At 43.3% G+C, this 12,815-nt stretch overlaps 1 protein-coding gene across 1 annotated transcript in view; it reads right to left on the bottom strand.

Moving 5' to 3' along the window:
- Nucleotides 1-12,815, bottom strand: part of mcf2a (MCF.2 cell line derived transforming sequence a) — a 175,636-nt gene that overhangs the window by 126,575 nt on the left and 36,246 nt on the right. The window contains exons 2-3 of the mRNA XM_043705219.1: nucleotides 7,199-7,282; nucleotides 3,159-3,273 (exon numbers count right to left, since the gene is read on the bottom strand). Of these exons, the coding sequence (XP_043561154.1) occupies nucleotides 3,159-3,273; nucleotides 7,199-7,282 (199 nt within the window). The remainder of the gene's footprint in view (nucleotides 1-3,158; nucleotides 3,274-7,198; nucleotides 7,283-12,815) is intronic.

The raw sequence follows: 12,815 nt of genomic DNA, 5'->3' as shown, positions 1-12,815 counted from the left end.
AATGATTACTCTATCTCTGTATGCAAAGAAATAGAATGTTTACATATGTATGGCATGACCAATTGTACAGATCAAAATATTTTTATGAATAAAGTATATTTTTGAAATTAAAAAAAGTGGTAGCCACATCTCAGCCACTAAAGGAACACCCACTCACCTGCCCCGACCACTGGCTGCATTAAAAGAGCCTATCCTGAAGGAACATGACTGTCCCCTGATACAAAGGTAACTTATCCCTCCCTGATGTATCACAGGATCTGCAACTCAGCCTCAGCTCTGAAACTGTAGCCACCATTACTTATGTGTGTGGAATGAACTGCCAGAGAGTGGTGGATGCAGGTACAGTTACAATGTTTCAAAGACATTTGGGTAAGTTCATGACGAGAAAAGGTTTGCAGTGATATGGGACAATCGCAGGCAGGTGGGACTAGTTTAGTTTGGGAACATGGTAGGGATTGGTTGGATCGAAGGGTCTGTTCCCATGCTCTATGACCCGATGTGTTTGTCCTGAACCCCAGTGGCATCCAGAACTCCCACATGTTGTAGCTGTGACACATCACCCTTCCTTCCACCTTGACGTGCTTGAATTAACCACCCACTTATTTATCTTTCTTCTTTATACATTTCTTAATGTTACCACCAGTTCCTATATTTCCAACTTTACAATTAGAATGTACCTTAGCTACTTCCCAGACTCACCAAACAGCTCACGTTTTATTCTTGTAGTGGATAAGAACCAATCCTACAGGGTAACAAAAGTGAGAAAAACCAAACAGCCCCTTTCTCCTACTTATTTAGAGGTTCTAATCACTAAACACCCAACACTTTGTTCAAGTTTAAGTTTGCTCGCTGAATTGGAAGGTTTGTTTTTAGATGTTTTGTCACCATGCCAGGTAACATGATCAATGAGCCTCTGGTGAAGCACTGGTATTATGTCCCGCTTTCTATTTATGTGTTTAGGTTTCTTTGGCTTTTTGGCGATGTCATTTCCAATTCTTTTTCTCAGAGGATGGTAGATGGTGTGTCTGTGTTTGGCTTGTCCTGGGATGGATGTCATAAAATCAGAGAGTCATAGAGCACGGAACAGACCCTTCGGTCCAACTCGTCCATGCCGACCAGATATCTCAACTTAATCTAGTCCCATTTGCCAGCACATGGTCCATATCCCTCCAAACCTTTCCTATTCATATACCCATCCAGATGCCTTTTAAATGTTGTAATTGTACCAGCCTCCACCACATCCTCTGTCAGCTCATTCCATACACGTACCACCCTCTGCGTGAAATAATTGCCCCTTAGTTTCCTTTTGTATCTTTCCTTTCTCACCCTAAACCTATGCCCTCTAGTTCTGGACTCCCCCACACCAGGTAAAAGACTTTGCCTATTTACCGTATCCATGCCCCTCATAATTTTGTAAACCTCTATAAGGTCACCCCTCAGCCTCCGACGCTCCAAGGAAAACAGCCCCAGCCTGTTCAGTCTCTCCCTATAGCTCAGATCCTCCAACCCTGGCAACATCCTTGTAAATGATTTCTGAACCTTTTCAAGTTTCACAACATTCTTCTAATGTCAACTGGAACTCTATCAACAATTACATCGATTTAAACCCCATCTGCCATTGTCTGAGAAAAGGAACCGGAAATGACATCATCAAACACCCAAAGAAACGTAAACACATAAATAGGAAGTGGGACATAACATCAGCGCTTCACTGGAGACTCACTGATGATGTTACCTAGTATGGTGACAAAACATCTGAAACCAAACCTTCCAGCTCAGCGAGCAAACTCACATCCAGAAGCTCCACCTGAGCTACAAATCTTTTCAAAACTCACTAACTCTGTTCAAAACTGCATTCAGTACTAAGTCACACTGAGATGCTTAGTTTTATATGCAGAGGGTTTCCATATACTCAATGGACAGAATGACCTCTTTCTGTTCTGTTATACTCTATCACTCTATGATGGATAGCGAACAGACTGCAGGGACTGAATGAGCTGAATTGAATTGAATTTATTGTCACGTGTAATGTGGCACAGTGAAAAGCTGCTGCTGTCATTTGAACATACTATCATTTTTTTAAGTTGGTAGATTCTATGTCTATGTCCAACACTGCTGTGTACAGAGTTTGCGACAATGATATCCCAAAGAATACCTGAACTGAAAGCCGTGCCCTGAACAGCAAACATAGCTATTGGAGCAAAGGTGAATGTTTTTCCTTATGAGAATCAATTTGAGTTGAAGGAATGTGTGAGCTTAAACTTAATGTGAAATTGGCAGGCCATTTGAATGACACAGTAAGTCAGTACTGTTTAGTTATACCATAACCACATTCAACATCACCACTGGCAGAACAAAGGAGGAAATCAGAATTATTTATTTCTATATGCCAGGTTATTAGAACAGGGAATTCTTCATTTCTCAGAGAGCTCAAAGGTGATATTTCCACTCCATCCTCCTTAATCACCCACTCAACCATCCCCACCCCAAACTCCCAAGTGAGGGGTAAAAATTAATTAAAATTGGAGTGTTAAAAGGCTGTAGAATAGCCAATACCAACACCAATGTGTTCTGGGCTGACTCTCTAGCTGAGGGGAGGAAATTAACCCACCACCTGAAGAATGCTATCCATGATAGTATTCACTAGTGAGACAGGCCGAAGGGGCTGGATGGCTTCCTCCAGGTCCTATATCTTCAGTTCATAAATACCCCTGCACCCTCTCGGAGTGGGGGGTGGCTCTAAATGAAGGGTGAGGATAGGTTTCCTGATGTTGCAGCCAATATTCATCCCAACAGTTCCCAGCATACATTATCCCATCCTCAAGCCATATCAAAATACTTGACAAAGTGGGCCTTGTCCTTGCACTGTCCATTTGTCAAGTATGCAGGCAAGTAAAGGACAGAACTGCAGCAGGGTGCGGAATAATTGAGTAACACCGAAGCTGGGTAATCACACAAACAGGAAAGGGACAGAAGGACGTGCTTATGAGGTGGGATGAAGAAGGACATTGTTGTGGAGATAAACACCAGCATGGAGGCCAAATTGACTGATCGCAGGGATCTTTCTTCAGGCAGTTTCTCTGGCAATCGAGCTCCAGTGAGCAGAGGGGTTCAGCAGTTTGTGAAACTCATACTGGAGAAGGAGGGTCAGTGCCTACCTTGGAATAGCAGTCAAGTACGTCAGAACCTTCTCAATGACCTCGCTTGGAATCTCACTGAAGCTGGGGCACTCAGGGAAAGTAATAATCACAGCATCATCCTTTCCACGTGCACCTATTGAAAATGACATGATAATATCAGAATAACATCACTGTGTAACCATGGCTATTGTGCTCTGATCGATATACCACTACGGAACTGAGAAAAAAACCATGTTAAACAAAACCGAGGGAGACAGGATGAGACAGTGTTGGGTGAGAAGACATTTGTGTGAAGCATACATGCTGACAGGTACCAGCCTGAGCTGAATGGCCTGTGGCTGTGCTGTAAATTAAATGGAATTCTCTGCCTTATCGTTGTTAAGAACAGAAAAACGGTGATTGCTTAAGTGACAAGAGCTCTGCTGGAACACCAAATAGTTAGAGGGAAATTACTTTTCCCACTTAACTATTTACAACAAATCTTGCTGTTTTTGCTCACCAGTTTGTCAATTATAATCTTTTTCACAGTGTGTATAATCACCGACACCTCACTCAATACTGATTTATACCCTTCAGGAACTGTTGCACAGTCTGGGGCTCTTTCCTTAATATAATAACAGACCAGGAAGAACCTTATAGAGGTCTCTCAAATTGTGACGGGCTTCAATAGGGTACATACAGAAACTATGTCTAACCATCACCTCTTGACTTTAAAGGTGTTACCATCACTGAATCCCCCACTATCAACATCTGTGGTGATTACCATTGACCAGAAACTCAACAGGTCGCTATATTAATACAGTCACTACTACTGCAGGTCAGAGGCTAGGAATCTTGCAGCGAGTAACTCACCTCCTGATTCCCCAAAGCTTGTCCACCATCTACAAGGCACCAGTCAGGAGTGTGATGGAATACTCCCCACTTGCCTGAATGGGTGCAGCTCCAACAACACTCATGAAGCTTGACACCATCCAGGACAAAGCAGCCCTCTTGACTGGCACATCCACAAACATCCACTCCCTCCACCACTGACACTCAGTAGCAGCAGTGTGTACCATCTACAGATGCACTGCAGAAATTCACCAAAGATCCTCAGACAGCACCTTCCAAGCCACAACTGCTTCCTACTAGAAGGACGAGGGCAACAGATATAAGGGAACAATCGCCTTCAAGTTCCCCTCCAAGCCATTCAGCATCCTGACTTGGAAATTTATTGTTGATCCTTCACTGTCATGGTATCACAATCCTGGAATTCCCTCCCTAATGGTATTGCGGGTCAACCCACAGCAGGTGGACTGTAATAGTTCAAGAAGGCAGCTCACTACCACCTTCTTGAGAGGCAACTGGGGATAGGCAGTAAATGCTGGCCCAGCCAGCGACACCTACATCCCACAAATGAATAAACTCCACCACCCCACAATTACCTTTTAGAAGGATAAAGGCAGCAGGTACATGGGAACACCACCCCCTGCAAGTTTCCTTCCAAGCCACTCACCATTCTGACTTGGAAATATATCGCTGTTCCTTCACGGTCACTGGATCAAAACCTGGAACTCCTTCTCCACCTGCACTGTGGGTCTAGCTACAGCATCAAGAAGGAGTTCACCTCCACCTTCGCAAGGGTAACAAGGGACGGACAATAAATTATAGCCCAGCTAGTGATGCCCATGTCCCGTGAGAGATTTTAAAAAAGAGCATTATGTGCAATCCAGTAAAGAGTTTAGGAAAGCACAATTAAGCCAAAGAGCTGAGAGATATTTAAGGGGAAGATGGATAACAACACGAGGGAGAAAGGAATGGAAAGATATGATGATGCTTTGGGATGAAGTATTGGGGCAGGTTTGGAACATACCGTAAAATCTGAATGGTCAGTTTCTGTGCTGTATGGTCAATGGAATTCTGTGTAATTTGAATCTAAATCAGGACATGAGCTGCCTAAGCTCCATGCCATTCAATTCCCTCTTAAACAACTCGACCTCCCATGCTCAACTTGACAAAGAGAAGTCTGGGTCTGTGACCAGTGTGTTCAACCTAAATACAGGTAACTTTGTTACGATGGCAGAGATGAGCTGGGAAACTAAGAAAAGATGATTCAGTAAAGTTTCAATGGCAGACTTTTGTGGGGATATTTAATAACTCTCAGAAAATATTATCCCAAAGAAAATAAAAGGCTGTTTGTGAAGGATACATTATCCATGACTAAATAAAGAAGTTAAAGATAGTATTGAAAGCAACAGTGTAAAAATCCACCAAGATTAGCAGTAGTTCAGAGCATTTGGCAAACTTTAAGAAACATTAAAAGATTAAAAAGAAAATTAAGAAGCAGAAAGCAGAGTATGAGAGAAAGCTGGCTAGTAACATAAAAACAGATAATAAGGGTTTCTACAACTATCTGAATAGGAAAAGATTGACTAAACCAAGTGTCAGTTCTCCCGAGAGTAAGTCTGGGAATTGACATTGGAAATCAAAAGCATAGTGGATACTTTGAACAAATATTTTGTCTCTGTCTTTACTATAGAAGGCTTAGAAAACTTGCCAAAGATAACGGAAAATCAGGGGTGATAGGGAGAAATGAACTTAAAGCAATCACCATCATTAGGTTGGGAAAGATTGGGAAAACTATGAAACTTAAAGGCAGATAAATCCCCAAAACCAGATGGATTGCAACCAAAGATCTTAAAAAAAGTGGCCACACAGATTGTAGATGCACTTGTTATAATCTTTTTATTCCACTGGATTCTGGAATGTCCCCAGGCGATAGGGGAAAGGTGGGAGACAGAGAGCATGGATCTTTCCTCATGGGAGTGGTTACAGTTTCAGGAAAAGAGGGAGCAGATTTAAAATAGAGATGTGGAGAAATTATTTCTCTCAAAGGGTCCTAAATCTGTGGCATTCACTTCCTCAGAGTGTGGTGGATGCTAGGACATTGAGTAAATTTAAAGAGATATATTTTTAATGAGTAATAGGTTTTAGGATTATGGAGAGCGGGCAGGAAATGGAGTTGAGGCTGAGATGAGATCAACCATGATCATATTGAATGGTGATGCAGGCTTGAGCGGCTGAATAGCCTCCTCCTGTTCCTTCACTCACATTTGGGAAAAAGATCACTTGTTTGTAATATATGTAAAAGATTTGGTAGAGAAAGTAGGTGATCTGATTAGTGTGTTTGCAGATGACACAAAGATTGGGGGGGTCTGCCGGTAATGAGGAGGATTACCAGAGGATACAGCAGGTTATATAGGATAGAGTTAAGTGAAGAAAAGATGGAGTTTAATCCAGACAAATAAGAGGTGATGCATTTTTGGAGATGTAATGCAAGAGGGAAGTATACAGTAAATGGCACAATATTTAGTAGTGTGAACATACAGAGGGATTAAGGCATCCAGGCCTAAAGTTCCCTGAAAGTGGCAACTCAAGTGGATAAAGTGGTCAAGAAGGCATAGGGCATGCTTGCCTTCATCAGTTGGGGCATACAGTAGAAAAATTGGCAAGTCATGTTGCAGTTTTATAGAGCTTTAGATAGGACATGTTTAGAATACTGTGTGCAATTCTGGTCTCCCTGCTATTGGAAGGATGTTGTTCAACTTGAAAGGGTTCAGAAAAGATTTACAAGGATGTTGCCAGGGTTGGAAGGTTTGAGCTACAGGGAGAGGCTGAATAGGCTGGGGCTGTTTTCACTGCATTCATTTTGGTTATTTTTATAAAACTTGAATGCGGGTATGGACTCGGCCAATTCTGAAGAATGTGAAAGTCAGTCTCAAGAGCCACTTCACCCTCTGAAGAAGTGAAGCTGTCACAGCGGGAATGGTTTTGTTTCAGAAGAATATGATGCAGTGAAACCCAATTTGAATGTGTAAACTGATAAAGCACATTAATCACCAATTGCTTTGACATTCCTCACCATCATCATGCTTTATTAACTACTGTTAACTTATTATTGATGAGTTACTGATCTCCAACACTGGCCAGTATCAGCTTTTGAAACAATAGCGAAGAGCTTGAGAGCCTGGTATCAAATTAATTTTAGGAGACAGGTCAAACGGAGTTAAAAAGTTCACCTGGAAGGAAAGCAAACTTTTTCTTCAGATCCTCAGAAATACTTTTTGCACAAATGGAGTTTACGATTTCAGGTACAAAGTCATCTGCAAAAAGCAAAATAGAATAATTATTATGGAACTGATCCTTTAATCAATCAACAACAAAACAAATGTGGTATATGGACTTTGACATGAGGTCATCAGCCTGAACCACAAACTCTGTTTCTCTCCCCACAGAGGCTGCCAGATCTACTGAATATTTCCTCCAATCTCTTTTCTTATTTCATGTTTGCAGGATTATTTTGCTTTTGTGTTTAGATAATGAAACAATGAGTCTGCCATGTTTCACAGCAATATTACAAAACAAAATTTGACACTAAAACACATCAGGAGATAAGAGACCAAGAAAAGAGGTGTGTAGTCAAAGAGGTGGGTTTTAAGCAACATATTTAAGGGGAAAGAGAAGCAGAGAATTTTTGGAAGACAATTCCAGATCTTAGGGCCCAGACAGCTGAATACACAGCACCCAATGGTTGGACAGATTAAAATAGGGGATGTACAAAATGGGCTGGGGCTATTTTCCCTGGAGCATTGAAAGCTGAGGGATGGCCTTATAGAGGTTTATAAAGTCATGAGGGTCATGGATAGGGTAAACAGACCAGGTCTTTACACCAGGGCCTGGACAAGTTGGACCGAAGGGTCTGTTTCCATTCTGTACAACTCTATGACTCTAACAGGCCAGAACTAGAGAGGTGCTGATGTTTTTGGCAGGTTGTAAGGCGGAGGAGAGGTTCCTGGGGTTTAGGGAGGGGGTGAACAAGAGGATGAGAATTGACTGGGAACTACTGGAGGCCAGTGAGAACAGTGATGATGTACAAATAGGAGTGAGCTTGGGTCCACACTGCAGAAATTTAAATGAGTTGACATTTTCTGAGGGTAGATGCTACAAGGCCAGACCTGATCGTCTTTTTCACAAAACATCAATGGAGCGATAACAACGTCATTGGATATTTTAGAACATAAAACCGAAATAAATTCACCTGTACTGACAAAAACCACGAACTAATTACCCTCTTTTCCACATGACCCTTGTCACAATAAAAGTAAATTCCTCCCAATTTACTCAGATCTACAGCCTATGGAAATGGTTAATTCTTAACATTAACTTTTCCTTGTTTAAATTAAGTGCAATTCTGCTCAGACCAACCCAAATGACTGGACATCCTGGCCCCCGTTGGCACTGAGCTGTGGGGGGAGTGGTTTAGAGTGCTGCATGTGCTCCACCCATTCACCGCTGCACACATCTCCTATTTTATGGAGATGGGGTGTGTAGACAGGAGATGTCAGACAGCTCACTTGCCCTGGGGCCAATTGATCCCCTTATCCAGCATTGTTTTACCCCCCATCTAGGAGAAGGTCAGGCCCCCTCTGGTGTGGCCGCATCTGGAGTATTGTGTGCAGTTTTGGTCGCCATACTATAGGAAGGATGTGGAGGCACTGGAACGGGTGCAGAGGAGGATTACCAGGATGTTGCCTGGTATGGTAGAAAGATCATATGAGGAAAGGCTGAGGCACTTGGGGATGTTTTCATTGGAGAAAAGAAGGTTTAGGGGTGACTTGATAGAGGTGTACAAGATGATTACGGGTTTAGATAGGGTCGACAGTGAGAATCTTTTCCCACGTATGGAGTCAGCTATTACAAGGGGGCAGAGCTTTCTTGGATCGGCGCAACATCGAGGGCCGAAGGGCCTGTACTGCGCTGTATTCTTCTATGTTCTATGTTCTATGTTCTAAGTGAGGGACCTGGCAACTTTCACTAGGTAAGCTTGCATCTGGCAGGGAAAGGGTGCAGGAACCTCTTTTGAGATAGGTGGTTCTCCATGCCCATCAGCATCAACCCCACCCACCCCTGGTCACATAGCCCTCCTTTCACCTTTCCCCTGATTTTTATTGTGTGGTTTGATGCCATGCTAGGAGGCTGCATTCCAGACACACAGGTCAAGGAAGAAACAAAGGCAAGAACTGTCTTTAGCTTTAGCAAAGTAACATTATTTATTGGACATAAACCTTAAATACCACAGGACATGGGAATTATAGACAGACCAGACTATAACTTATAGATACACGACGTAAGGATTAATTTATGTTCTTCATATGCTCAGACTGTGTGCTGTCAAGATTTGGTGAAGTTCTCCTCTAGTGTAGTGTATAACGTAATGTCTGGTGTAGTATCTCCAAGTGTGGTGTAGACGAAGCAAGGCTGATGTGTGAAAACTAACTCGGTGAGTCGTTAGAGTTTGAAATGGGGTGGAGGCATGGGAGCATTCGAGAAGCATTGGATAAAAATAGTGTGCAGTGAAATGGGTAAAGGCAGGAGCCTTGCACCAAGTAACGGAGCTGGTGCAGACATGATGGGCTGAATGGCCTGGTTCTGCTCTGTCGTAATTGTATGGTTCTGTAAAATGTCGTCTTTTCTAGTCTGCTCTCCCTCCACCCACACCGTCACTTTGTATTGTCCAGCCCCACGTCATCATCACCAGCTTGCTGCAGGACTCTGCAGCCCCCCCAGACAACAGCGAGTGCTCAACTCATTGAGGGTGTGCCATTGGTCTAATGGTAGGCCACATCCCAACCGACACTTCAATGGTGGTGAGTGGGGGTCGGGATAGAAACAGGAACATGGCTCACCACAGAATGCAGCCTGAAATCATTACATAGACAAAGAGGGAACAGGTTCAGTCTACAGATCTGACATTCAGCAGAGACACAAGAAACCTCATGCTCAACATCCATCCCAAGGCTGCTGTGATAGATGTGGAAAACTGGGGAGTCTCTTCTTTAAACTGGAATCACAGAGTCAACCAGCATGGAAACAGACCCTTCGGTCCAACTAGTCCTTGATGACCAAAGTCCCAAACTAAAGTAGCTGAAAATGTGTTGCTGGAAAAGCTCAGCAGGTCAGGCAGCATCCAGGGAACAGGAGAATCGATGTTTCGGGCATAAGCCCTTCTTCAGGAATTCCTGAAGAAGGGCTTATGCCCGAAACGTCGATTCTCCTGTTCCCTGGATGCTGCCTGACCTGCTGCGCTTTTCCAGCAACACATTTTCAGCTCTGATCTCCAGAACCTGCAGACCTCACTTTCTCCCCAAACTAAAGTAGTCCCACCTACCTGCTCCTGGCCCATGTCCCTCCCAACCTTTGCTACTCATGAACTTATTCAAATGTATTTTAAACATTGTAATTCAAAGTGCTTCCCCAACTTTCTCTGGCAGTTCATTAAACACACAAACCACTATCTTTACTTTTTAAATCTTTCTCCACTCATCTTAAAAAATGCCCCTGAGTTTTGAATGAATTCAGTTCATTGGACGAGGGCAATAACTTTGAAAGCTGCAGGTTCTCTCCTGGACAGAGTGAAAGCAGACATCAAGCACTGGAATCATTAGCCTGGCTAATCATTCCCTTACAACACCCAACCATTGCAGCTCATCCCTGCTACACCCTCGTTTGTTTCATGTTGTGGTGCAGAGCTAAGTTGTCTCAGAGTATTTGTTTTCATTTGATTTGTTTCATCGTTGTTGCATGTACCGAGATACAGTGAAAAGCAGTGTTTTCTGTGCTATCCAGACAAATCATACCTTACATAAATACGTCAGGGTAATAGAACAGAATGTAGAATACAGTGTTACAGCTACAGAGAAGGTGCAGAGAAAGATCAATTCTAATATATGAGAGGTCCATTCATAAGTCTGATAACAGCAGGGAAGAAGCTGTTCTTAATCTGCTGGTAAGTGTTTTCAAACTTTTGTATCTTCTGCCCGATGGAAGAGAGTAGAAGAGAGTATAACCGGGATGGGAGGCATCTTTGGTAATTCTGGCTGCTTTCCCGAGGCAGTGGAAAGTGTAGATGGAGTCAGTGGATGGAAGGCTGATTATCATGATAGACTGGGCTGTGTCCACAGCTCTCTGTAATACCTTGCTGTCATGTGCAGAGCAGTTGCTGTACCAAGCTGTGATGCATCTGGATAGGATGCTTTTTATAGGCTTCTTTTATGGGGCTTTGAGTGTATACACTTTCAAAAGAGTCAATGTGTGTGCAATCTCAGTGGATCTCATCCCAAGACCTCCCACCGCAAAGTGTCCCACCCAGTCACCAGCACATCCAGCATCGCATTGTTGCACTTCCTGACAAATCTCCGGAAATGAACACAGAACTGTCTAACCTGACTAGACAATCTCAGGGTGGCCAAACCACATTTTTTCCACTATCGTCTCTAATGCTGCTGCCCCACAGAAGGGAAAAAAACAGAAGTTGCTCAGGAATGGCTTTTTCTACATCCAGGGATGATTTTCTCTGGAGTCACTTGTTGCATTGTTATGGAGATTACTGTTTAACTGGAAGGTTCCTGCGCAGTCTCGGAGTGTGATTGGCCACAGTCTGAGGGATGCCTCTCCAGATGAAGTAGTGACCTTGAAACACACAGACAAGGAAGAAGAACAGGCGACCGACCCCTTCGAACCTGGTCCCCAGTTCAACAAGACCCAGCCGATCTGATTTTAACATAAATTCTCCATTCCTGCTTATCACCCGGTAATCTTTCACCCCCTTTGTCATCACAAATCTGTTTACCTCTGCCTTAAAAATATTGAAAGATTCTGCATTTACTGCCATTTGAGGAAGGGAATTCCAAAACTTACAACACTGTTTGAAGTGGGAACTTCCTTATTTTTAAACAATGACACCTAGTTTGTGATTTTCCCACAGCAGGAAACATCCTTTCGACACTGGAACATACGAACAGGACTGGGTCGTTTGGTACTCATGTTTGTCCCATCATTCACCCAGTCAGGTCCCCTCAAGATCTTAAATGTTTCAATTTAATTGAAGCTGGCAATACTGCAGTGAGTAACTCACCTCCTGACCCTCCAAAGCCTGTCCACCATCAACAAGGCACAAGTCAGGAGTGTGATGGAATACTCCCTGCTTGCCTGGATAGGTGCAGGTCCAGCAACACTCAAGGAGCTTGACCCCATTGTGATGCTGCTGCTCCTTTAACAAGGTTATGTTCTTCATTTTCTTTTTAGAGAGGGGTCATAAATTCAGAGTGGCTGGGTGATCTGGCTTGGATGAGTTTTAGGACCAATTTGATTATAGCTATCAGGTGCTGCCTTGGGCTTTCTAGTTTTAAAAAAACACTCGTTCATTGAAGGGGTAGTGACCAGTTCTCCGAGCTTGGTTTTTTTTCTGGTTGAGTTTGGTTTTAGAATGGAGTCAGTCAGTTTTGAGGCTGCTACCTCAAACAGTGACATGGAAGAAGGTGCTCTACGCTGAATCTCTCTGCCATCTCTCTTTCTCTCTCTCCTGTAAGACCCTGGTTTTGATTTTACCATTTTGTGTCAAAGGGTGTTTATGGGGATTATTGCAAGAGGTTTGAAGAGTATCATTAAGCTGGGACACTCTGCTGGGTTTGTGAATAGGTGACAGGTCAGGCAGCATCCAAGGAACAGGAGAATCGACGTTTCAGGCATAAGCCCTTCTTCAGGAATGAAGAATGCCCGAAACATCGATTCTCCTGTTCCCTGGATGCTGCCTGACCTGCTGCGCTTTTCCAGCAACACATTTTCAGCTCTGATCTC

This window comes from Chiloscyllium plagiosum, chromosome 15, assembly GCF_004010195.1.
Source record: "Chiloscyllium plagiosum isolate BGI_BamShark_2017 chromosome 15, ASM401019v2, whole genome shotgun sequence".
Lineage (NCBI taxonomy): Eukaryota > Metazoa > Chordata > Chondrichthyes > Orectolobiformes > Hemiscylliidae > Chiloscyllium > Chiloscyllium plagiosum.
The sequence above is the reverse complement of the archived record's forward strand: the minus strand, read 5'-3'. Positions and strand labels throughout refer to the sequence as shown.